The 27,252-nt window shown below is 37.9% G+C and overlaps 1 protein-coding gene and 1 long non-coding RNA gene across 2 annotated transcripts in view; one reads left to right on the top strand and one right to left on the bottom strand.

Annotated features, from left to right (window-relative positions):
• The window catches only part of LOC113933015, an 86,675-nt gene extending 66,718 nt beyond the window's left edge, over nucleotides 1–19,957 (bottom strand). The window contains exons 1-2 of the long non-coding RNA XR_003523211.1: nucleotides 19,843–19,957; nucleotides 18,307–18,401 (exon numbers count right to left, since the gene is read on the bottom strand). This is a non-coding gene — a long non-coding RNA (uncharacterized LOC113933015). The remainder of the gene's footprint in view (nucleotides 1–18,306; nucleotides 18,402–19,842) is intronic.
• A 95-nt stretch (nucleotides 19,958–20,052) lies between these two features.
• The window catches only part of LYPLAL1 (lysophospholipase like 1), a 34,804-nt gene continuing 27,604 nt past the window's right edge, over nucleotides 20,053–27,252 (top strand). Inside the window, exons 1-2 of the mRNA XM_027612983.1 lie at nucleotides 20,053–20,146; nucleotides 25,241–25,340. Coding sequence (XP_027468784.1) covers nucleotides 20,053–20,146; nucleotides 25,241–25,340 — 194 coding nt within the window. The remainder of the gene's footprint in view (nucleotides 20,147–25,240; nucleotides 25,341–27,252) is intronic.

Below are 27,252 nucleotides of genomic sequence, written 5' to 3'. Positions count from 1 at the left end.
AAAAGAAGAAGATAGCAGGAGGGGAAGAATGAAGGGGAGTAAGTCGGAGGGGGAGATGAACCATGAGAGACGATGGACTCTGAAAAACAAACTGAGGGTTCTAGAGGGGAGGGGCGTGGGGGGATGGGTTAGCCTGGTGATGGGTACTAAAGAGGGCACCCAGCGTGGAGCACTGGGTGTTATGCACAAACAATGAATCATGGAACCCTACATCAAAAACTAATGATGTAATGTATGGTGATTAACATAATAATTAAAAAATTTAAAGAAAAAAAAGAGTCAGTATACTTTGCAAAAGCATGGACATCATTTTCCAGCTCAAATGGCAGAGAAGAGGCTAAAACACAGGTCTTCTGACTTTTAAATCAGTCTGTTTTCTATTACACAGGATGCTTCTCAGTTCAGTTTTCCAATCACTGAAGCTTGGTATAAAGCTCCTATCGACCAACCTCCCCCACCCTCCTTTAATGTATAAGGTGTAGCCTATAGGTCAAGTAACCCAGATTTGAGTGCACAACTCTGCCATTAATTCTGTGTACCCAGATAAATCCCCTAAGTTCTCTTAAATCCATTTTTTTTTTCTAGCGTAACTATACTGACTAAATTGAAGAGGTTTTGAAAGGGCTGTAAGAAGAGTCTCAAAAATTACAAGCACCATGCAAGTATGTTAGTATTAATAATAATAATCATCTTCCTGAGGTTAAAGATTATATAAACACTTGTTCAACTGAAATATCTTGTTATAGTACTAATAATAACTCAACATTATTAAATGCCTGCTATGCATGAGGCACTGTTCTAAACTTGTGTAACCTGATTTAATCTTTATCACAAGCCAATGAAAGAGTTGCTATTATTATTCCCATTCTGCATACAAATGTCTGAGGCTCAGAGAGGCCAATAGGGGAAGTGAGATTCTAGGCCTAAAGGCCCCACTGCATGGTTACTATTACATAAAGCGTATGATATAATTACTAGAACCAGACCAGTAGTCAGCAAACCTTCACTCTGTTTCTGGTTTCAGGGACCTCCTAGCCAGAACCTAGAACCAAACATGCGTTCATGAAACACTTGCCAACTCACTGATGAGCAGCATGTTCTTTCACATGTTTCTGAACCCCACTTTGCCCACCTACCTCAATGACTGTGTGAAGTTCAGTGAGAAAATACATTTTGTACAGGTGTAATGGGCTATTTGCAGTATCTGTTAAGAAACAAATGCCTCAAATTAACAACTAGACTGGTTTGTTCCACTCTTGCTTTACCCCTTCTGTGGTCTAGTCTAGCAGGTGGTGATTTGGTTTTGATATCAAGGTAGAACTTGCTGATTCTGTTCCCATGCATATAAGAGTCAGGAGATGCTGTAAGACATGCAAGGCCATAAGACTGCTGTGGATCCATCCAATGATTCTGCCATGTCATGCAAGGTCCAAGGAATGGCTCCAATGCCAGATCACTTCCTGTGCCATATCCTGATGTCTCCACATTTTTAGCCAATCACCCCAGTAGGCCCTCCCCTCTACAACTGGTCCGGCTGACAACTTTTAAGGCATGAAATAACTCAAGCTTGAGCTATTATCATGACCACTTGTAGTGGGTCAAGTGTTGTCCTCTCAGTATGTTACTTTATTTGGAAATAGGATCTGTACAGATGTAATTTATTAAAAATTTTGAGATAAAATTATCCTAGATTTAGGGTGGGCATGAAACCCAATGATGCGGGTCCTTATCAAAGAAAGGACAGGGAGATTTGGGCACAGAGACACCCGGGTACAGAGGAGACAGAGATATAGGAAAGAATGCCATGGGAAGATGGAGGCAGAGATTGGACTGATGCAGAACAAACCAAGAAATACTAAGGATTGCCAGGAGCCACCAGAAGCCACCAGAAGCTGGAGGAATCTTGGAAGAATTCTTCCCTAGGCCCTTGGGAGGGAGGATGGCTCCCACTTTGGTTTCAGACTTCCGGCCTTCAAATCTCTGAAGAATAAACTATCTTTTTAAGTAACCCAGTTTGTGGTAATTTGTTACAGCAGCCCTGAGGAATTAATGTACCACTCCTACTACTTATTCTACAGAGAATTACACAAGGTATTTCAATGACTTTAGAGTTCACCAAAGAATCAGAGATTCTAAATACAGGAGTCAGTTAAAAATTCTGTAAATCATACTACGCCTGGGAAAAAAATTATGTTAATCATATTTCACATACAGAAAACACAAGCCATTACTGGCAACATTTATTTTCACTTTTGATGGTCCAATAATGAGAACAAAATCTATTTACAGTCAAGAGACTTTTTTCCCTTGTGTAGCATACTTCTACATAATTATCACATAGCATACTCTTAAAAAAAAATGTCCTAGAAAAATAAACTTAAAGGAAATAATTTAGAAAAAACTTAATTCCAAGAATACAATAAAATATTGTCATATTTCTGCAATCAAACAACCATTTCAAGACATATTTTCATTACTTTTGGTTACAAGTGATCTATCTAGCCCAGTTTTAAATCTATTACACACTAAAGTTCATTTAAAATATTCACTAATCCACATTTTTCCACAACCTAAATAACTAAGAACCATCAAAGATGATTTTTTTAAACATATTTTAACTGGGTCCATTTATGCATTTTGGACTATTTTGTCCTGGATTATTACCCAAATGAAACATAGACGAGACCCCAAATTTTCACTTATTAGGGGAAAAAAAGCCTGTAAAAATTTTATGCTTTGCAATCAAAGGTAGTGCTCCCAGCACGGTGCCTGCTACCCATGTGCAGCTGTGAATGAAAAAATCAAGGTGTGATTAAAGAGTCTTTTTCATATTATCCTCCCTTAAAGGTTTTTTAATTGGAACACAGCCATCATTAACAGAGCCTGTTCACCAGAAGTCTTTGCTCCAAGTGACGAAAGGAGCCACCCAACTTCTGACTTCTTCTTGCCAGGCTGATGCCTGCTACTGACATCTCAACAGTGTACCTATGTCAGTTTTAATAAAAGAAATAATATAAAAATAACTCTATTTATAAGCTTTTGACATCCTGTGGCTCCATAAGAAATTTCATTTTCATAGCACAAACAGGAAGCCCTGGGGTAGATTTCTCTCCTCTGTACACACCTCTCTCTCTCCCATCTCCACTCTGTCCCTCCCTTCCCGTCTCCCCATGTCCCTCAGTAGTAGGACTGTGTTCTGGTGGCCTGGCCTGAAAACTTCAGAATCACTTTTGTGCTTCCTTCTGTGTGTCCCCTGCATCTAATTTGTCGTCAAAACATCCCTTAACTGAAGCTGTGCCCATGTGTGTCACGGCTCCAGCTCTCAGATCTCCTATTTCCTGTCACCTGAGTCTTCTCCATGACAACCTTGGGCAGGCAGACTTCTCCCTGCTGGAATCCCTCCCACAATCTCCTTCTAGGCAAATAATGCCTAAAACATTACCTTCTTCATGGCATTCCCTTGCTTAATATTTTGTTCTGGTTCCCAACTGTCCACTAGATAAAAGCACTAATCTCACAATGGGTTTTCAGATCCCGCTACAGTGTTGCTCAATTTGTATGTCCATCTTTCTTTTTCTTGTAAACTCTAACACAGCTACTGTTCCAGACAGGTCAGTGTCCACGCTGCTTCCTTTCCAGCTGCACCTCCTCCTTCTCCAGGTCTCATGATTACTCTTTCAGCCTGTCCCAGGTTCCTCTTTAACTTTGGGTAGAGAATGTCCTTCCTCTTACCCACCATCAAAACTACCAACTCTTTAAGACCCTGCTCAGTCATACTTCCTCAGGGAGTCTTCTCACACTACTCTAAATAATAATTTTCCACCTCTGAAATAATTAACCCCTGTCTTTTTTTTTATATGTGTCTTCCTGTCCTTCCTCTCTCACATTCCCTCATGCTCAGACACCTGGTTGAAGACCTGTAGGTTTTATCCCCTCATTATTTTTCCAGTTTATCTGACCTTTCTTGGCTTAATTCTTTCCTTGTTCAGCCTATACGGTATCCCATTCTCATCAATCTGATCCATAGTCCCACCTCACCTTGACCTTCAGCCTTGCTATCTCCAATACTGATTAATGAATTGTTTATTTCTTCTGTTTCTTTTCAGTAGCTACTAGTACAAATCTGAGGACAATGTAGATTAGCTCCTTTAAATTTTCTGTATGCATTTCTGTCTATTTAACAAATCTTTCCCACTCTTATTCAGCTTCCTTTTCTTTTAAGTCTTTATAGGGTTTCTTAAGTGCCTAACCTATTCCTTTTTCCTTTCATTCTTAGCAAATGGCCATCAGAAGGTATAATCTTGTTCAGTGTCACTATTGTCACATTCAGATTTGCCTATATTTCTTCCTAGTCTTCGAGGAAGAGTGCCCCTACTCTCCACGGCTGCCACTCCCTTCCCTTTCCATCTTCTCTGGGTTCCATTGTTTTGATCCACCCTCTCCCTTGGCTTCTCTTGCCAATTTATAACAGGCTCAAAGCATCCCCATATTTTATGTTTTTTAAAGATAGATTTACTGATTTTAGAGAGACAGAGAGAGAGCATGTGGGGGGAGGGGCAGAGGGAGAGAGAGGAACTCAAGCAGATTCTGTGCTGAGCATGGCGTCTCACATGGAGCTCAGTCTCATGACCCATGAGATCATGACCTGAGCTGAAATCAAGAACCAGACTCTTAACCAACTGAGCCACCCAGGTACTCCAGCATCCTCATATTTTAAAATGTCCCCATCTCCTTCTTGGTTTTACAAGTAAACTTGTTAAAGGAATAGCCATGTTCACTTTTTTACTCTTGATTCCCAACCTGAGCCACTGCAATCTGACTCCTACCCCACTATTCCACTGAAACGACTCCCAAAAACATACATATATACACAATGGAGTGCTATTAAGCCATAAAAAAGGAAAGAAATCCTGCTATTTGCAACAACATGGATGGACCCTGAGGGCATTATGCTAAGTGAAAGCAGTCAGCCAGAGAAAGACAAATACTACATGATCTCACTTACATGTGGAATCTAACAACAACAAACTCATAGAAAAGGAGATTAGCTTTGTGATTACCAGAGGAGGAGGATGGGGGAATTAGATGAAGTGATCAAAAGGTACAAACTTCCAGTTGTAAGATAAATAAGTAGTAGGGATGGAATGTACAACATGATGACTATATGGTATATTTAAAAGCTGCTAAGAGAGTAAATCCTTAAAGTTCTCATCACAAAAAAGGGGGGGGGCAGGTTGTACCTATATGAGATGATGGATGAACAAAACTTACTGGGGCAATCATTTCACAATATATGTTAAGTCAAGTCATCGTGCTGTACACCTTAAACTTACACAGATTTGTATGTCAATTATATCGCAATAACACTAAAAGAAAAAAACACTTAAAACATTGCTAGTCACCCCCCTCCTAACCCGCCAAATCCAATGGCCTCATTCCATCCTCATATAGCACTCCACAGTTGTTTGCCTACATCTTCGCTTTCATGACATACTTCCATATTTCCTTCTACCTTCATGATTCCTCCTGAGAGTTTTTCACTGATTTCTCTTCCTTGGCCTAGCCTTTAAATGTGGGTCTTTGAAAAAATTATTCCTAGGTTCTCTTTCTTCCTATGAAATGATTTCTTTGATTCCTATGGTTTTATCTGATTCTTATGCGCCGACTACTCTCAAGATTTACTTCCATCCCCAATCTAAACTTTAGACCCATATTTCTAGCAGTCACCAAATTGCTCCTGACATCTCCATAGCCTACAGAAAGTGAACTCATTGTTTGCACTTGACGCTTGCTCCTTCCTCTGTATTCTTTATCTTTGTTAATAGCTTCACCAGAATACTTGGAGATAGTCATTTGAGACTATTTCCTATTCCATACCTCCAAGTCCAGTGGGTAACCAAGTCTTAACCCATTCTACCTTTCCAATCCACCCTCACCCCCATCCTGAAAACCTAAATTCAGGTAATTCCTGAATCTCTCTCGTCTATTGAAAAAGACATCTAATGAGTCCCTCCTTCAAAAGAGTGCCTCCCTCTTTCAATCTACTCAATATGCCAGCCCTAAAGTTTTTGTGTTGCTAGAGCTACCTTGTTACATACATGATCATGTCACATTTTATTTAAGAAAATCAACTTTGATCTGAGAGATGTTTCTAAAAGCTAGCCTGTCTTTTATCTTCCCAAGGTAAAATATTTTTCTTCAGTCTTCTCAAGGCTGGTTGAGAAGACCAGTGTATAACGTTTGCCCACGTGCTTTGTATTTGAGAGATGGTTCCTATTTTCTTCTGTTGTTCCAAGTAGCAGGTGCCATCTGTGAAACCATTTCTTCCTCTTTCCGGATGCAATTCCCTCTACTCCAAAAAGGGTCTCTCCTCATCAGTGGTTACATACCTGCCTCATTTGCCTGCTGTGGGGGCACGGTTGTATCTCATGGCCATGGTCAAAGGTTGGCATTTGGGCTTCCGTGAGCTCTCTTAAAGATGTTATATTTATTTCTACAGGAAAAGTGTTTTCACTTGGCCATAAAATTAATGTCACTATTAAAATGCCTGCTGCAAATCTAGTGCCTGGCTTTCCAGCTGGAAGAGGATGACCAGGATTAAAGGAACTCACCTAACTGAAGACGGTCCTGGATTTGCAGGCTTATTTTCGAAGATTTACAATTGTTACTTTGCATTTTACATGTGCAAACAAAACCAGCAAGCCAATTAAACCTGCTTCCAGTTTACTCTGACAGCATAGGAAGGTGCTTATTCACTGTCCGTGCCAGCCTGGGCATCATGCAAGTCTTAACACATGGATCTCCCCTCCCACCATGGCTGGGAGAATTTGAGGATTCTTTTCCAAACCTTAAGATGTGGAAAGGCTGTCCTTCCACTCAACCTTCCAATGTAAAGCCCTACTTAGCAGAAGACTGAACGCCTGATTTTGTGTTGACTTTTAAGCCTTTCACACAACATAAATACTAAGAGCTTTATCTGAGTTTACTTGCACTGTCTTACTCAAGATGGATCTTAAAAAATGCCTTAAGGATCTCCCCCTGGTTTGTCATGTGTTAGGGCGTGTGTGAGAGCAGGAAAGAAGCAGCCGAGGATTAAGGTTGTTGATCTTAAAATTTTTAGCTTGCAGTCAATCATTTTGTTTTAATGTGCTACATCATACCCCAGTAATTGTTTTAACCCATTTGTGCCAGTCATACCAAACTTTCTGTGAAATCAACTTACTTTGTCTTTTTGAAGCTGCTCCCCAGAAAACAAGGGAAATAAAGATTTGAAGTGATCATATGAATAATTACATCAAAATCCCACTATTTAGGTAGAGTTTGAGCTTGTGTTTTTCTCTATTGACTCACAATTTCGAGCATATTTGTCATGCAAGGCCCTAGCTATCTATATTTTGCAGGATATAAAAACGCTCTATCAGTTCATTAACTAATTGATTAACTAACTTTTAACGAACTTTCTGTTTCACTTGTCCGCTGACACAGCTGTCAACATTTAAGAGAGCCAAACATGATATACTGATAATCATTTTCATAAGCCATTATTCCATGTTCTAGAAGTTTTGGGATACAAAATCATACAACTATGATGTTCTCTTTAAAAAAAAAAAAAAAGACACCCTTCCCCCATGCTAAAGAAAAGCTATAAATTTAGGCCAATATAAACTTGTCAGAGTTCTCCCTCTCAATTTCACACCAGGGCGTGGTGCTACACAGCTGGGGAGCTGAGCTAATAAGTGTTGAAAAATGAAAAATGCTGCTTTATGGCATCACATAAACTGGCAAAAAGATTACTTTTCCCTCCACCCCATTTTCGACAAACAAATGCCAAAATGTAGATGCTCTAAGAATGAGACTTTATGGTATTAGACCCATGGGGCAAACAGAGTTGTCTTGTGGGATTTTCTTTTTATTGAATACTATATGTAATAAGAAGTGGCATAACATTTATAAAATCTAATCACTTTTTGTTCCTTTTTGAACCTCAAAGGGGTCATTTCTAGGAAAGCTGTTGGAAACACTGCATAATGATCTATTTATCCAGTAGTGAAACAGGATTATCCCTCCTACAAGGAGCTTTCCCCAACAGTATAAATACCATAATACGAATGCACAAAATGAGCATTCTGAGGAACATCGCATTCAACAAATATTTATTGAGTAACTATAATAAAGTTCAGAGGGTGAGGCTAAGGGCGCTTGTGTAACTTACATTAAATAATATAATCAGGATCGAGTTGTTTTTCTTGGGTGGTTTGTTTCCTAGCTGATGGCCATTCACTTACTCACTCGTCCCTCACTAGCCATTCATTCGGCACTCAGTCAGCAAACATCTATTGTAGATTTACCATTTCCAAGTCATATAGGCCTACTAAATCACGGGAACTCTGCCATTACAACAGACATCCTTCTCATCCTGAGAAGAAATCCGTTTATTCAAGGACTAGAAATCAACCTGGTAGAGCCAGAACAACAAGGCAAGCAAAAAAAGAGAGGCAAGAGGGTACCTTGTCAGGAACATTCCTTCCTTGCAGAAACATATATTGAACTTCAGTGAAAAAGGGAGGAGAGGGCACCTCAAGGCCCTATCCTCAGGCTTCTACGTGTTGTTAAGAGTCCAGTGGCTGGGAATTTCTGATTATATCTAGAGAACTATGGTTTTCTATTCTACCTATGCTTTCCTGATTTTCCACACCTAGAAACACATTCTTTCTCCTCTGAGCTTGCTAAAATTTTACCTACAACCTTTTTATTGCAGTCATTAGTATTTACCTTATAAATATGTACACCTTCTGTCTCTCTACTAAATGTAAACTTCTTAAGGGTAGGACGTCTTATGTATCTGTCGTAATGTCTTATGTATGTCATTATATTCTATATAATTAAATACTATAGCATCAAATGATACTTATTGTAGTCGTAAGTAAAGACAAAAAGTACTAACTGAGAAAACTAAAAAGCATGCCTAACATTTGGGGAAAGTACCATGTGAGTAGTCTAAATCATATGCTGATTAATAAATAATAGGATGAAATGAGAGAATTCTGATTATAGCTTTTAAAATGTGTAATTACATGAAAAAGCCACTGAAAAGTGACCTTCAAATTCCCGAAAGTATTTGAGTACATTTTATAGGATAAATTGAAGCCTACAATTACATGAGCCGAGTCATTTTACCATTTTTATGTTCCATAATTCAATAAAAGGCATCACTGAAGTATTTTCCTTGCAAACAAAGGCAAATTCTGCAAACGGCAGATGGTTTTCAAGAATGAATCTATTCCCCTGTCACTATTACTACTGAGTTACTACTCAGTTTACAACTACATACATCAAAATGGAAAGAACAAGAAGGATTTTGGTTAATTGTAATAGATTCTAACAATTAAGCAGATGGCCATAATATGTATCTTTTTTCTCATTATCTTGCTGCTATATACTCTGAGCTACAAAAAGGAAAACATAAGGTCTTTAAGAATACAGATTTGTCAATCTATCGGTGCCATTAACATTTTACCTAATTTGGTTAAGTTTAAGGAAAGTTTCTACTACCAATCCTCAGGTAATAGTTACTAAAGTTTTGGTATCTGGTCGAACTCTCAGGATGACTACTAGAAACGTGAAGGCAGTTCACCATATCTCCACATCACGTATCTAGGAAGGGCACTAATTCCTGACTTCACTCTGGAAGAGAGGATTATTATAGTTTTGTTTTGTTTTTTTAAGATTCGACTGTTCAAATTTGGAACGTGGTGAATTTTGGACAATGTTACATGAACACGAAACGTCTGGATATGTGAGAAATCGCCGATTTTGTGTCACTTACAATGAGATTTTTTTCATCCACTTGAATTCAAATGATGGTCATCACGATACGTCACCAGGCTAGGCACAAAATACCCAAAAGGCTTACGTGAGCTTAAAGTGAGTCAACCACAATCAGCAGGGCCTGACAGAAACACTTCTTCAAACAACGTGGGAGGTGGGAAAGAAACTTCAGCAGAACAACTTGGAATGTAGTAATGTGGAATGTGGGGACATCTTTCGAGGAAAGGATTTAGTCAACCACAGGTCAAACAAGACAATAATTATAAACAATGACAACCTCTGAGAACTGCCAAAGCCACAAATTAAAGTTTGCTCTTCAAAGGGCTTCATTTTAAGCTTCAGATCCCAAAATAATTGCCATGATTAGCAAAACCTTTGAATGTAAAGAATGCTGATATAATTAAAAGAAAAAAAGGATTTGATTCTTTACAGTATTTCTGTGCTGTTTTTTGGGTTCTGTTCTTAGGTTTTTTGTTTGTTTGTTTGTTTGTTTGTTTGGAGCTCATATGAATCTTTTAAATGAAGTCCTTAGAGAAGTTTCTTCAGTTGACCCTATTGGAAATATCTCAGAGATCTGCAGAACATAGTTAAGAAATGGTTGTTGTTGAGTACAAAAGAGCACGGCTGAACTTTTATTATTACACTCTGTATTTTCCTTCTCCTTCTTTTCTCCTTACTCAAAAATGAACAAGTCTCCCCTTTTTAAGGATTTTATTTATTTATTTGAGAGAGAGCGAACAAAAGGAAGAGAATGAGCTGAAGGCAGATGCCTAACTGACTGAGCCACCCACGTGCCCCTGAACAAATCCCCTTAATGAGAGAAACTTGGTGCTTTCCAAAAAGCACAACTTGGAAAAAAATGCATGCACCTTGTGTTTACGGCTGGGTCCCAGGTCAAAATCAAAATCGTGTCCTGTGTAAACTGAAATAATCAAGAGATTTCATTTGCTGTGCATTCTTATGTTTTCTGGAAGTTTAAGACAAAGAACGTATTTATTGATACTTCAGTTTTCATATTGGTCTACTGAATGACTTCAGACAATAATGAGATTGGAGTCTATGTGTGTGTGTCAAAGGAAACATAGGATTTGCCTTCTCTACCTCCATTCCTGGTATGCCTTCTCTGAATTGGCAACAAATTGGTGGTAGGTTTTACCCCGAGGGGCTTCCAGATGTTAACCATGTGACTAAACAGAGCTCCTCTCTGATGAGACTGGCAAGAGAGGGAAACTTAGTCTATGCAATGATTTTACTAACGATGAAACACACTTTTTTGTCTATAAGCTCCACCTGCACGAAGTAAAAAACCTACATAAACATAAATAGGATACTTTTTGGGGGGGGGGGGAAGAGGAAGATTTAAATTTGTATAGCATACGGGAATCTACTCATTTTTTTAAAAGAAGAAATAGCCGACTAAATGAAAGCTGATTATTATTTATTTTTTAATGCTTTACTTTTTTTTTAGCTTTTCATGCTTTATAGAGAGGGAGATACGTTCTTACAGTCTGTTAAGATACCGCAAGCCCTTTTAACGTTTTACATCATCTAAGTAAAAATTTGCTGTTAAATTGTTTTCAGCTAACGTTGAACACTGATGCACTTCACATTTCTTTTGTGTGAAGAAAAATAAATAATTCGCACTTTTGCAATTGAAATATGTACTTTTTCTGGCTTTCTTGAAATTATATTATTAAAAGTTAAGTACCAGCAGGCTTCATGGGTGGCATTTCTCACTGAGAAGCAAGACATGAATCAATATTTTTATTAGAGTCAACCCACTTGTCTTCATAAACAAAATATTATTAATATTTTTCCATTTAGACTTCAATGTTAGGAAGAAGAATACACAAATTGTTAGAAGAGAGAAGTAAACTACCCTGATAAACAGTTTTTCAAAGACCATCATTGGTGCAAATTGAAGCAAGCAGTCGAGATTTTCAGTTAAAAAGTTTCAAACGCTGATATTTAATGTGTTTTTTTAAATGTAAAGTATCAAGTAGATTGCTTATTCATCTCCTACGTTCCCTATTGACACAGCTGTAGTTAATGAGATTTTTGAACCTCCTTTGTCTATTATGCATTCTATAATGACCATGTAAATATAAACTAGTGGAGAATATGGGGAAAAAATTAAGTGAAAATTCTTTCTGCAAACACACACACACACACACACACACACACACACACACACACACAGCCCTACAGCCTGCCTTCAAGTGAGAGAATAATTGCAAACAACGTAGCCTAGTGGCAACATTAAATGGAAGCTCTTTATTTTTGTTAATACTATTTTTTAGGGCCACAGTTTAGGAATGGGAAGTGGGAAAGATAGAAAAGTAAAGGGTCAGGTGTGCAAATGCTAGGTTACTGGTGGCTGAGCTTACTGTAGAAGCAGGTATAAAAGGCATTTGGGCTCAATGAAGACAATCAGAGGAAGAGAAGATAGACTTCAGTTTTGAAGGACAAGTAGGCAAGTAAGGGATGGGGTAGCGGAGAGCTACTCCTGGCCAAGAGATCAGAATGGCCAAAGGCACAGGGGCAGCACAGCACATATGAAGAATTCTTCGAGTTCAACATGATGAAAGAATAGAATAGGACTAACGAACAAACAAACACAGAGACAAACAAAAAAACAGACACTTAAAGAGAACAGGCTGGTGGTGGTTGCCAGGGGTGATGGGGGAAAATAGACAGATTGAGAATGCACTTGCCTTGAGCACTGAAAAATGTATAGAATTGTTGAATCATTATATCATATACCTGAAACTAACATTGTATGTTTATTATACTTCAATAAAAAAAGAAAAAAAATTTTAAAAAGCGCCCCCCCCCCCCCAAAAAAGAAAAGAATAGGAGACTAGCTGTCTCTGGAAATAAACAGGGAACTGAAGAGTTTTTTGAAAGCTGGTTTTGTAAAATCAAACCTTATTATTAGATATTTAAAAAAATCTTTAAAAAATAACTCTGTGAAGAATCCTTTTATATAGTCTAGGTACGGGGAATATAAAGATGAAAAAAATCCAATTTGCCTTCAAGAAGGTCAAAGAAATAAACACTCACTGAAATATAAATTATACCATATTTAATTTATCTTGTAAATTTAGACTTTGACACGAATATCATACTTTCTTAAAATGAGGCATTACTATAAAAATAACCCCATTTGCGTGTTGTTTCCATGTGTGGATTTGCAAGAATTATCCTAAAGAATAGTATTTTCTAAACAGGGTAATTTTACCTCAAGAGTGTACAAGATAAGACAATCTTTTGGAATGTGGAAAGAAAATATTGAAACTTCTTGATATCTTATTTTTATCCCATGCTTTTAAATTTCTACTTTAAATTTGTTTTGTATGTACAGAATATATCACTAAATAGTGCATTCATAAAACAAATAAATAAATATGCACATATAAGAAATTTGATAAAAAACAATTTACTGATGGGGCATATAGTGGAAAAATTTTGGAGACAATCACTATAGAAGTTAATTATTTTTCTCCTACCAACTGAACTGGATGACACGGTAGATAGACCAGGTAAATAGCATTGCTTTGGTTTGGCTGAGGGTTTAAGGCAAAGGGTCCACTAAAAGTCTTGCTTGTTGGGAACTGGAGTGAACCTGTGGCCAGTAATTGTATGTGTTGTTGCTTTCAAAAATACAGAAGACTGAAGCAGGGTCATGCCTGCGATCCACACATTTCTAGGGCGTCCTTTGGTGGGTTCACAATACCTCTAAAGTATGTTCAAAATGGTGTGTGTGTGTGTCTGTGTGTGTGTTGGTGTCTGTCCCTTTCTTTTAAGATGGTCCATAACTTTAAGCTGAATCTTAAAGGACACCATGAACATGCCCTCACCACCCTCACTACCATCAAATCAATAGACTTGCCATAGGACAACATCCTCTCTTCATGCGCTGGCTGATTTCAGTCCTCCAATCACACATGCCACATTTTAAGCAACTGGCCTTCCTGGATTAAGGCTGTTTCTTTTCCTTGTCCTTTATTACCTACTCCTTCTTTTCACTCAGTATCATGTCCTAGTTTTGTCTGATTCCCACCACAAGATTTCTTGAGAATAGGCTTTGTGTTTTTCAAAGAATTCTGCCTCGCAAGTGAAGGTGGAAACCAGTCCTAATATTGTGATCCTGACGCTGGCCCTGTCTGGTTTACTCCAAGTCTTGGCCTGTCCACCTCTAGCTACTGCCAATATGGCCAATGACAAGCAGGTGACTAAAGGAGTGTAGAGTTTCACTCTTCATTCACCCCTTTTCTTCAAAATATAACTCAATTAAAAGCATACTTTAATTCCAACAAGTAATATTTATAATTCTGGTAGGTATTTCAAGAGAATACAAAGATAAGTAAAATAGTTCTTGCCCTTAAGAAAGTGCAGCTTATGAGATCACAGGGCCAGCAGAATAAGTATTCACACTTAGGTTCCCTACTTCCTATCCACTGCACCTGTCACCCCAGAAGACTGACAATTTTGTCTATAATTAGATTGGAATTGTTTGTGGAATTTCAGATTTTCAACACGGTTTAATAAAGATCTTTATCTTCGCTTACATTCTTTTACTCTGTTAACCTCTGTAAAGGCAAATGAAACTAATGTATACAAATGAAAATGTATAAAAAATGCTAAATTAACATTCTGAATAATCCACTCCTTGAAACTCCTATTTTGTCACTTGCATCCATTTACCTATTGGGATAGAAAGCATTTAACAACAAAATTTTCCATCTTAACCATTTGTGAGTGTACCATTCGGCAGTGTTAAGTATAGTCACATTGTTGTAAAACAGAACATTTTCATCTCTTAAATATGAAACTCTATCTGAAACTCTGTACCCATTAAATAACTCCTTCCCTTTCCCCTGGTAACCACCCTTCTACTTTCTCTTTCTATAAACTTGACTACTCTAGATATGTCATACAAGCAGAATCATGCAATATCTGTCCTTTTACGACTAGCTTATTTTACTTAGCATAATGTTCTCAAGGTTCCTTCATGTTTTAGCACGTGGCAAAATTTCCTTGCTTTTTAAAGCTGGATATATTCCATTGTATGTATATACCACACTTGTCTATCTGTCCACTCAACTCTTGATGGAATTTGGGTTGCTTCTATTACTTGGCTATTATAAGTAACACTACTATAAACAGGGATGTGCAAATATCTCTTCAAGACCCTGCTTTCAGTTATTTTGTATATATACACTTGCATCCATTTTTAACCTATATAAAGAAAATTTGCTCTTAAAGACTGACATTTTGCCAGCATTTTATAAGAAAGTAAATTTTCTGAAAGTATAATAATACAAAGGAATGCTATTTGCTTTTAGAATGTAAATTAAGGAGAATTTTACAAAGCTCTTTTATTTTCTTAATAAAATACAGATATGACAATAGGAAATCTGCTGTCATACTTTACATAAAATATTTCCTATTGGTCAATGATATAGGGAAAGAGACAGATAGATATACACACTTGCATTTACACATATATATTCTGAAAGAATCCACTTTGGAATAAATTACACTTACTTTTTAAATTGCAAAGATTGATTTGTATTATCTAGTCATTTTTTTGAAATTCCCTTTTCAACTCTTTTGTGCCCACTGGCTTTTACTAACCAACAGGGTAAGTAAGAGAGAGGGAGGGCGCTAAAGTCAGTCACATGAGGGAGGACAATCATAATGGCTGATCTTTCTGATACTACCAAACAGGAGTTTGTGCAGAATAATTAAGAGCGTTGAGCCATAATTTTGTGAGGAGAATTAAATATCAGAGGTGCATTTATAAAAATACCAAGTGTTCCATATTTAGACTTTCATGATCCTAGAATCATAGAACTTGTAAGCTTATCAAGCCCTACTCCTTTATTTCACAGTTGGAGAAACACGTTCAAGAGACAAATGGCCCGTCTAATGTCACCTTGTAATTCCTGAAGCTGGAACAGGAAGGAACTCCTTATTATCATTTAAAAATTCTTCTTACTGCATACTATTACAATTACATATATATTTCATCTCCTCTTAACTGAATGTAGCAGGATACAGACGTTCAGACTATATTGATAGGGAAATTATTCTTTTTGCTTTTCTTCCTTTTCTTTGTAATAGATGTATGGAATGCAACAGAGTCCCCTCAGCAAATGGGAGGGTTTGAAGATTTAACCTTCACTTCCCTCAAGGAAACAAGATCTCGTGAGGAGTTGCCAGTAGTTATTGCTCTGAATTTGAAGATCTATCAAGGTCTGTGGTAGGAGAGCAAAGAATGAATTCTAAAGTACCTAAGCAATATGAAGACCAATGGAGGGACCCCAAGACTACTACGAGGACTTAGAGAAAATGGAATAAGAGAGTAGCTTGGTAATATGAGAACCGGTCATGGGAGGTGCTCAAAAGGAAGACAATCCCTTTCCTAAAGAGTCCCATGACAATACAGAGAACACGGGTGGGCGTCCAGGTATGGATGCTGACCACCCAGCCTACGTTCAAAGGAGGAACTTCTGCAGTCTTCATCCAGGGCCTGCACACTCTATTGGTGGAAATCACTTTGTTAACAGCGCAGCAGAAGTGATAAGTACCCATGTTCCAAAACTGTATTTAGTCATTATTTGAAAGTCTCATGTCCCCACCTCCCCCGTACTGCCTTAGCCCAGCTCACAATGCCCCAGGTAACCAACCTATCTGCTCTAAAAAGGCCCCAACTATGCCTTGCAGATTTAGTAGAAGTAGGGGGACTCCTCTCATCTGTACCTAGAAAGACTGTGTCTAGAATAACAAACACAAGTTTAAGCTCCCTAGAACTGAAGCAATGGCTGTATTACAGTTTATAAACTCAAAACGACTGTTCCTTTCTGGAGTTCAGTTTTACTGTTTCCTAAGAATTCAGGACCTTAAAGTGTTTTCTAGTTTTTCTTTCATAAATGTATAAGGGGAAGATATAAAGGACTTTACTTTGTTAATTTATAATATTTTTAAAATTACCTAATGCTGAGACATTGTGTCTGAAGTGTATGTATTATTTACATTCATGTGTTTCTCTGTTCTTTTAAGTAACTCAACAGATGAAAACAAACCAATGGAGAGGATACAATTTGATGCTCAAGAACCAGGAAAACAAGATGCATAACTGCACACTGTCTGTACGGTGAATGAAACTTCACTTAACTGAAATCATTTTAAAGTACCAAACATACTACTGTCAATGACTAGTCTTTCAATCATTTTTTTAAGCCAACAAGAGTTTCTAAACACAGAGTGTAACAGCAAACTAGATAATGACCTTGCCTTTGTATCTTTAGATTTCAGTAGATATCAAAACCCTACAAAAATGGAGTTTTGTGTTTTTTTTACTTTTATTTTGTCTACTAGCTTTTTTTTAGTTTAGACACTGAAGTTACCAAAAGTGGAGTACATCAATAATGGGCAAATAGACTGTCTAAAAGCAAATGAGTAACAACAAAAAAATTAAGAGACACAAAGAGTAAAAGAATGCATGAATAAAATCTACCAGGAAGAATTTTTCCCCCAGTTCAATAGGGCAAAAGATCCACCATAAAAGAAGCAAACAACCATTCTGAGACTTAATTACATTTCAAAGTAATGTAGTTACATGAAAGGAACAAAACATTTTTGTTCAATAGTTTGCCTACCAGATGGCACTTCTAAATATAGTAATCTAAAACCTTCTGTTTGTTCTATAAATAAGATGAAAGGAATAGCAATAATAGCTAAGCACTTAAATCACTGGAAATAAAAGAGCACTTTGATTAGGTTCGGGAAAATCTGGGTTTATTCTAATAAGGATCCTGAATCTGGGAAGACTCAAGTTCTAGGTGAAACTCAGAATCCCAACCTTCCGGCACTGCTCTTCTATCTGCTTAAAATGGTTTTCATTCAGGTAGAGAAACAAACCAGGAGCTAATACCAGGAGACTTGGGGAAATCTGAAGTAACTGATTAGTAAGAACTCCTAATCAGTAGAGACTCTAAAGGGCTACAGTCCAAATCCCAGAAGTATTTCGGAGTTTGGGGGTTTTTGTTTTGTTTTGCTTTTGAAATGAAATAGTTGGGGCATGCCCTGTCTTATTTTTGTGAGCTCATGTGTAAATGTGTAAGAGTTAAGGACCTGGACTTTGGAGTCAGGCCCAATATGTGAGCCCAGGCTCTACAAACGACTGGCAGGATGCTCTTCGGCCAAGTTCCTTACCTCTTTGAGCTAAACTGGCAAAAACAGAAAGCAATAGTACAGAGTTTTATGGGAATTTACTTATGACAACACTTGGCACTTACTAAGTCCCAATGAATTTCAGCTGTGTAGTATCCCTATTAATAATATATATTAGCTACAATACATTAGCAAATAATTATGTTTCTGATTTTCTGCTATCTCAAAGCATGGGATGATGTGCAGCCAGGTTGTCTGGCAGTAATGGAGTTCTAAGAGCAGAACTTGAAGACTTACCTGGCATATCTCCAAGTGGTTTCGCCTAGTATAACATTGGCCTCTTTTCACCTGGCTCTGGAAAGTTATCAAGAATTCATGTGTGGAAGGCAGGCCTAAAGATAGAAGTATTAAGAATTGGTTATCAGAGGTCAGTCCACCCCACTCTGTCCTCTCAAATGACTTCATTCTCAGGACTCTCAGCTGAAGATCTAGAGGCTTTAGTGAAATGACTCAGAGTTCCTTTTGGATCTAGTGAACCAAAGGCATGTAGGCCCATTCCCATGGACAGCATTGGTCCAACACTGTGATAGCATAGAGCTTATCTTGGCAACTAACCCATGATGTTAAGCAACTTAGTCACTTGGGAGTAGGGTGAGTACCATGAACAAATAAAAGATAAGTTGGAATTGCTTAAACATGATGCAAACTACAATGAATGGAAGACTGGTGTTTAATGGCACTTAAAGTTCTACTCGGTTGTTTGATGAATTTTACATAAGGAAAGAGCCATTTTTTGGGTCTCCAGCCCTCAGCATTAAAAGATGTCTATGGCTAGGTCTTTATATAGAAGGTGATTCCATTTGTTTTTAGTAATTTAAAAATTGTGATAAAATGTACATAACATAAAATGTACCATTTTAACCAGTTTTAAGTGTGAGTTCAGTAACAATACGTATATTTGCAATGCTGTATGACCATCATCATCACTATTTCCAGAAATATTTCATCATCCCAAACAGAAACCCTATGCCCATTAAACACCATCTCCTCATTCCCCCTTCCCCTTTGCTTTTGGTAATTGCTACCTTACGTTATGTCCTTAGGAATTTGCCTATCCTACGTAACTCATCTAAGTGAAATCATACAATATTTATCCTTCCGTGTCTGGCGTATTCCACTTGGCATACTGTCTTCAGTGTTCATATATGCTGTAGCATGTATCAGAATTTCATTCCTTTTTAAGGCTGAATAATACTCCATTGTACGCACACATACTTGTTTTCCATCCATCCACTGACAGCCGGTTGGGCTGCTTCTACCTTTTGGCTGTTGTGAATAATGAACACTGGTGTACAAATATCTGTTCGAGTTCCTGCTTTCATTTCTTCATATATAACTAACTAAAAGTAGAATCGCTACATCATATGGTAATCATTTAACTTTTTGAGGAACAACTAAACTGCTTCCACAGCTGCTGCGCCATTTTACATTCTCATTGGCAGTGCACAAGGGTTCCAATTTCTCCACATTATCACCAACATTTATTTTGTTTTTCAAATAATAACCATCTTAATGGGTGGGAAATGGCACCTCCTTAGATCTGCTGTGTAAACTATTTTTTAAAACTACAGAGTTATTATATAGTTGTCTTATTTTGTATATAAAAAGCTACAAACATCCGGTTCAAGGCCCAAAGTGGAAGGTAAAATATGATTATACCTGCTAAATTTTGAACATAATAACACCAATATTACTCGAAATAAAAAGGCAATCCTTAATTTCAGGGTTGCAGTTAAAAATCATACAGCAAATAAATATACCCATTAGGCTTACCGAAGCTGTCACCTGCACAAAACCACCCTCTGCAAAACCAAACTCTCAAGGCAACAAGAACTGCCTCAGACTTGACCCCGAGTCAGGACCGCACCGGCCCCACCGCGCATGCGCGTCTCCAGGCGCGCGCCCCCGCCCCTGCGTGCCTACGTGCGCGGGCCCGCGGGGCGGCGGAGGGGCGGGACCCACGGAACTCCTCGGGCGGCAGCGATGGCGGCTACGTCGGGTTCAGTTCGGTTGCAGCGTTGCGTAGTGTCGCCGGCTGGGAGGCACAGCGCCTCTCTGATCTTCCTGCACGGCTCAGGTGGATTACAGTTTTACGTCCTAGTTTTCTGCTTGGGAATCGTCCTCCCCTTCGGTCCCCTAGTGTTGCCCTAGTGGAGGAGTCGCTGGGCCTCGGTGGGGCTCAGTGGTCTCGGAGAGGACGACCCTCCCCTTTCTAACCCCGCGGCTGTGGACACACGGCCTTCCCCACCGTGTCTTCTCTTTTTCGATCATTGACCCATCGTCCTCGGTGATGGCCCTTGTGTCCCACCACTGGGCCATCCCTCCATCCACACCATTCTCTCCATCCATTGCAACCCTTGCTACCACCCCGACCCCCTCATTGTTCTCCCTCAAGTTTAAACAGAGCAAGTTAGTAAGGTAAGTTTTCTGCTAGAGACAAATCATTTAGTACTTTCCCGGGTCAGCTGTTAGTGATTGGGGCTTTCAACCGCCTTGGATTATTTGCCATTTTCTTTTTCCAGTCTCTCGTACTGCTGTAGACTATTGAGACAGTTAATATTTATAAAAGGAGGCACTGTGCCAGGGCTGGAGTACTTTCTCCCTTTCCTCCCTTTCCTGCTACTTCCTTCTTTTTTCTCTTTCCCCTTCTTATCCTTAAGCCCCCGAGTTACAGCACAGGGTCCACTGTCAATCCCAAGGGCAGATTACTCTCCTTCCACTTCTCGCCCTTAGTGGTGTGTGTGCTTAATTTTGTATAGCATTCCTTACACTCATCTGTAATTACGTAAACCTGTCTTTCCCACTTCACTTTCCCTTCCTCAAGATTAAGGACCCTTGTTTTATTCTTTTCATCCCTAGTGCTTGGCCTAGGGTAAGTTCTTGGGAAATATTTTTTAAAGAAATGAGATGCAGCCGGTGTCCTCAGGGCGCCTACCTAAAGTTAAAAACAAAAACAGTTCAATTAGTTTGAGTCAGCAGTGGATGGGAGATCACAAGATGGTACATGATTTACTGCCAAGAGAATTGTAAGGAAAAAACTGTGGTTAGGCATATTAAGGCATTTGTAAGACGAAGAGTTTGTCAGATTTTACCAATTTGACCGAGAACGTGGGCTTTGAGCTGAGACTTTTGTAGGCTTAAAGAGGATGGTGGTTGGATAATGGAGGGAATTGGAAAGGTACAAGGTGGAGACCTGGAAATGGGCAGTTGTGGGAAGTATTCTCATTTTAAAAAATGAGCCCTGATAAGCTGAACAGCTTGCCCAAGGTCACGTGGCTGTTGCCATGAGTGGTAGTGGAATTAGGATTCGCACCCAGATCTCTCCGACTCCAGAAGGGGTAAGGTGGAAAAACTCTGAACTAGGCTGTATCATTTTGGAAATAGGGAAGAAATGGGCCAAAGATGTTTAAAGGGAAAGACTTGGCTAATATATTTAGAATGGTGAAGTGAGGTGTCGAAGAGGACACCAAAGCTTTACAATTAAGAGACTTCCTGGCACTATTTGGGGCTCCAAGGATGCTCATTTATAAGCATCCAGAAATTCCTGGATACCATAGTCTTTGTAATAAATAATTTAATTTTTTCATAATATCTTTAGGAAATACTCCTAGACTTTTCTTTTTTCCTTGGGCCACTTTGCTTAAAGTACCATCCTTACTTTTTTCAATTCCAAATTACTGATATTTTTATAAATTGTAAACCCAAAATATATATTTTTCCCTTTGAACTTTGGAACAAAGAATTCATCCAAAGAATTCTGCTAATTATGCAAATGAAATGCAATTCCCATATAATTAGAGCTCTGTTGTAGTAAATTAAAACCCTTACTGGAAGTATGGTTTTACATTAGACTTTATTATATGTGGTTATGTTATAGGTGTTTGGGTTCTGGTTAATCCAAATACGGCCAAACCAATTTTAATAGTTTTACCACGCTCTTAGAATAAAGTGCTGGCTTTTTAAAAAGTGGGCCTTGTGAATGGCTGAACGGATGTTACTTTGTAGCATTTAGTTTTGCTATTCAAGGTTGGAAAAGTGTATTTAGAGGCAATTTTTTTGTTTTGTTTTGTTTTTAATCTTAAAGGGCTGAAGTTCTCTTCTAGAATATGGAGCCGTAGAAGGACATACGGGAATGTAAGATATAGCCAACTTAACTTGAGCCTTTCCTACTGCTAAAATACCAAAGAAGTACCTTTTTTCAGGATGCTAAAAACAAACAATAGTTTAATTAGCTTTGTTCAGCTTCCCAGCTTAGATTAATTCACTCTGTTGTATGCTCCTTTAGAACACTGTGGTACTTCTTTTAATGGTACTCATATTTGTAATTACCAGATTTAATGTCTGTATTCCACACTGTGCTGTAAGGTTCACACAGATCCAAATCATGCATATCTTGCTTTCTCTTCATGCAGTAAGTCTCAGCAAACTGAGTTGGCTCTTAATAAAGTTACTAGTAACTTCTGTGTTGCTAAATGTGGGGAACATTTTTCAGTCATCCTCTTATTTGAACTGTCCACAACATTCAGTGTTCTCGAAACACTTTCTTGGTTCTTTCTACCTGTTTACTCCTTTTCATTGATTTTTGCACACTCATCCTGTTCTATCTGTCCATTAATGTTGGGGCTCCTCAGAATTTGGTCCTATGACCTCTTTTTTCATTTTGCATTTTTCTCTCCAGGCTAATGTGCATATATGCCTGAGTATTCTGTCTTTTCCTCTATGTGGTGACATAAATTTGTGTCTCTATTTTAATTTTCCTTCAAGTTCTGGACAAGTTTTTCCCACTGCCTAATAAGTGTTCATTTATTAATCCATTCAAGAAATATCTATTATATGGCCACTGTGCAAGGCACTGTTCTAGGCTCCAGGCATATATTGATGAACGAAACAAACAAAAATCCCTGTTCTTGTATTTATTTATTTATTTGACAGAGAGAGACACAGTGAGAGAGGGAACACAAGCAGGGGGAGTGGGAGAGGGAGCAGCAGGCTTCCCGCGGAGCAGGGAGCCCGACGCGGGGCTCGATCCCAGGACCCTGGAGTCAGGACCTGAGCGGAAGGCAGACGCTTAACGACTAAGCCACCCAGGTGCCCCAAAAATCCCTCTTCTTGTGGAACTTACATTCCAGTGGAGGAGATATTATATAGTGGGTAGTAGTAAGTTCTGTGGAAAAAAGGGAAAGAGCAAGGCAAGGAGGATGGAAGGTGTCGGGGTGATAGTTTTAGATAAGGTGTTCAGAGTAGGCCTCACTATGAATGTGGTCCTTAGGCAGCTGGCCTCGAGTGAGTGAATTATGTGGAGGTTGGGTTAGAATGTTGCGGACAAGGGAGAACCTGGGACAGAGGCCCTGAGGTAGGTTCCCCGACATTCATGGGAACAGCATTCAGCAACCATTTCAGGTTTTGTGAGCCAGATATGGTTTCTTGGACATTTTTCTTTTCTGCCTCTCTTCCCTTTTCTCCTTTTTCTTTATTTTTTTTTTTTTTTAGCAACTCTTAAAAAAATGTAAGCACCATTCATAGCTTACAGCGTTTGTCTTGCGGCTGGTTATAGAGGTAGAGGACCTTGTAGGCAGTGTAGCGAGTGTAGCCCCGCTGATTTCAGGTGTTTCCTGTCTCAGTGGGTAGTTCCATTGTTCACTCCGTTATCCTGGCCAGAAACCTCACCGTCATCTTTGAAACCTTCCACCATTGACCCCCCATAACTAATCCTTTACCAATCCCTATTTATTTTATCTCCTAAGTATCCTTGTACCTATTCCCGTACATGCCATTGCTAGACCCCTAATTTAAGCATCTGTCACCTGAACAGTAGCGTCCTAATTGATCTCCCCACACCTACTTTTGTTCCCCGCTCCTGTCTTCCTTCACACAGCTGCCAGAGTGACCCTTAGAAGATGGCCACCTTTCTGCCAAAAAGTAGCTCCGTGCTCTTAGGATTTGCCACATCCCTATAGTTTCTCTGGCCTCATCTTGCACTCACTGCTCTCTCTCTCATTCCTAGATGTCCTCCTCCTCCTTCACAGGATCTCAGCATTTGCCATATTCTGTCCGAGTTGCTCTTTCCTTGTGCGCTTCACTTTTCACCATCCTGTAGATCTGAAAGCTGTCAGTTTGTGTCATTTGTGATCTAGGCATTAAATAAAAAAATGACACTGGATAAAATACAAAATGAACTTCGCTTTGTAGAGCTTATATTCTAGTAATGTTACCCCTGACCTCCTTAGCTGGGTTCGTTCTGAATATAATAAACCCTGGCAGCACCAAGTGTCTCATCTCTGCAGTGGTTACATTTGTCTTTCATGTTTATGTATGACTGTTTGACTTATGTGTGTTCCTCACAATAAACTGTATCCTCAGTGAGCGTAGGACTCTTCCTCATCTTGCCATCACTGCCTCTAGCAGTGAGCACAGTGCGTGACACAGTAATAGGTATTCAGTAGATAGACTTTGAGTTGATGTCTTAATGAGCTGATTTAAACAATTAAAAGTTGTTACCTTTAAAATTTCCTCTTCATAACTACATAACATGGACCTATATTTCCTTCCATTTTTTTAATGGAAATATCCATACATTAATTCTTGCATGGATTTTGATTATTTTTCAGCCTTGGAATGTATAATCATTATTTTACATCATGTAAACCTGTTATCAAAATTAAATTTAGATTTCTTCAAGTTAAAAATAAGGTTTGCTAAATACCCCTTTTGAAAGATCTTGTTATTTTAACCAAAAAAATTGTTTTAGGTTGTTCCAACTACAAAAGTTTATATTCACTTCAGAAATTTACTATTTTTAAGAGTAAGATCAGAAATGACAGTTTAAAATCAGATACAGAAAGAATTTTTTTCGGAAAAAATAATTTACTTCATGTATTTGTGCCTGTTATACCCTTTAAACAAACAAGGAAACTTAAAACTCAAACAAGGTCTTTAAAGTGATCAGTGGTGAAGTTAGGAGTAAAACTATCTAAATTGTTTTTAGTTATTGATGCCTGATCAATTAATTCATGTTGATAAATTGGTTTCTATGCAGTTATTTTTATATATGGAGATTTTTTTTGTATTCCTTGTTCCAGCCTCTGTATGATAATGGAAGTTACAGACTTGCTTTTAAATACACTGTGTTGTCAAAATGTTTTATCTTAATCTACATTTTGTGATCCATCAGGTGATTCTGGACAAGGATTGAGAACATGGATCAAGCAGGTTTTAAATCAAGAGTTAACATTCCAACACATAAAAATTATTTATCCAACAGCTCCTCCCAGGTATGCGGTAATAATTTATCTCACTGCTCAGTATAACTGTGGCATAAAATTATATAAATAGATGTACTAGCTAAATGTTCTTTAAACTTAATTCTGTATTTAAAGTATTTTGAATTGGGGTACCTTTTCTTCTAGAACCTTTTTTTTCCCCCAATTCCGCAATTGGGCCAAGTTTTGCGAGGCAGATAATTTCTTCCCTCTTTGTAAAGCATTCCCTGAAGCTCTTAACTTAAACTTTGTCCTAAGCACACCTACAGAACTCTGCTTCCTGTGGCCCTGCAGATTGCTCATCTTTCAAATTCTCTTTTCCCTTTGTTTACCCCAAAAAGAAACTAATAGCTCTCAACAAGTATAAGCTTTCTAATTTAGTTATGCCAGAGTTCAAAATCTCTGGCAAAGGATTTTGTGGCATGCTTTCTACACTTAAAAAGATTTAGAAACAATGTTAAGCTTTTTGAATCAGTAAACCATAATAGGAATATGGAATTGGCTACTTAATAAATATTTAGATTATACAACCGGTAGATGTGTTTAACAAAATGCACAATCATGAGATTGGTATAGTTTTGAAGTCATACTGCTTTTTGTAATTATTTAGTTAGCATCTGCATAGGCTTTTATCCTGAGCACATGCTTAAACTGGGGTTTGCAAATACTTTTTTGGGTAACCAAAATTATGTTCTGAGCTATGCATCCCACTCTGATTTCCCATGATCTGTTCTTGATTTATTCTTATTAATTATACTGTGTGCTTATGCAAAGGCATTTTGTTTTTATTTTTCTATTAACTTAGTGTTAAGGAGAATCAGAACCAGAACTTCAAGGACCTTTTTATGTATAATTAAGATTTTACTTACTGCAATTGATAGAATTGAAAGAGGTAGAACAATAAAATGATAATTTTGTTGTAAAATTTAAGATTCAAAAAAGTTATTATTTTTACATAATTTTAGAGGAGTTTAGTAGTTTGGTAGTGCAAATAAAAGACCTACTGACCAAGGGGTTAATTTTGTGTTGTAAGTTGAATGTCTTTGAAATGTCAAAAGAGCTTGTCATCGCTGTTGGTTTTTAGGGTAAGTGAAGTTTGGAAGGAGAAAGACAGTGGTATTCCTATGGAGATGGGAAAGATAAGTTCATTTCAGCCTAAATATAATCATAATTGTCTGACTAAATTGAATGGAAGATCATTGGAAATAGATTCTAGAATTAATGCTTTCAGCTTATGAATTTTATATCATCGCCGGTTTTTTTAATTATGTTAATCACCATACATTACATCATTAGTTTTTGATGTAGTGCTCCATGATTGTTTGCATATAACACCCAGTGCTCCATTCAGTACATTGCCAGTTTTGATATGTGTTCCAGACCAGTGAATCTCAAACTTTAGGCCCTGAGAATCCAAAAATCTCCATGTGCACTCAGTATTATTTGTGGGTGCTGTTGTGTTTAAGTAAAATATAAAATCACTGAAATATTTCACTGAATTCATGGTAACTTTTTGGTATTATATATTTTCATCATCAATACCTATTTGAACACACCATCAAACATTTTAGACCATGCTAACCAATGAATATAATATGAGCCACATATGTAAAGTTAAGTGTTCTTGACACCACATTAAAAAAAAAGGAAAAACAAACAAGTAAATTAATTTTAATAATATATTTTATTTAACCCATTATATCCAAAATATTATCATTTCAACATGTAATGTTGAATCAGTATAAAATCAATATAAAATTATTAAAGTGATAATTACATTCTTTTATTCATTCTGAATTTGAAATCTGGTATATATTTCACATGTGCAGCATATCTCCATTTGGATGCTGATTGATCAATTAAATTTATATTAAATAAATAATTATTTCCTCAAAGAAAACAAAAACACTAATTTGAAAAGATA

This window comes from Zalophus californianus, chromosome 10, assembly GCF_009762305.2.
Source record: "Zalophus californianus isolate mZalCal1 chromosome 10, mZalCal1.pri.v2, whole genome shotgun sequence".
NCBI lineage: Eukaryota > Metazoa > Chordata > Mammalia > Carnivora > Otariidae > Zalophus > Zalophus californianus.
This window is presented reverse-complemented; position numbering and strand designations above follow the sequence as displayed.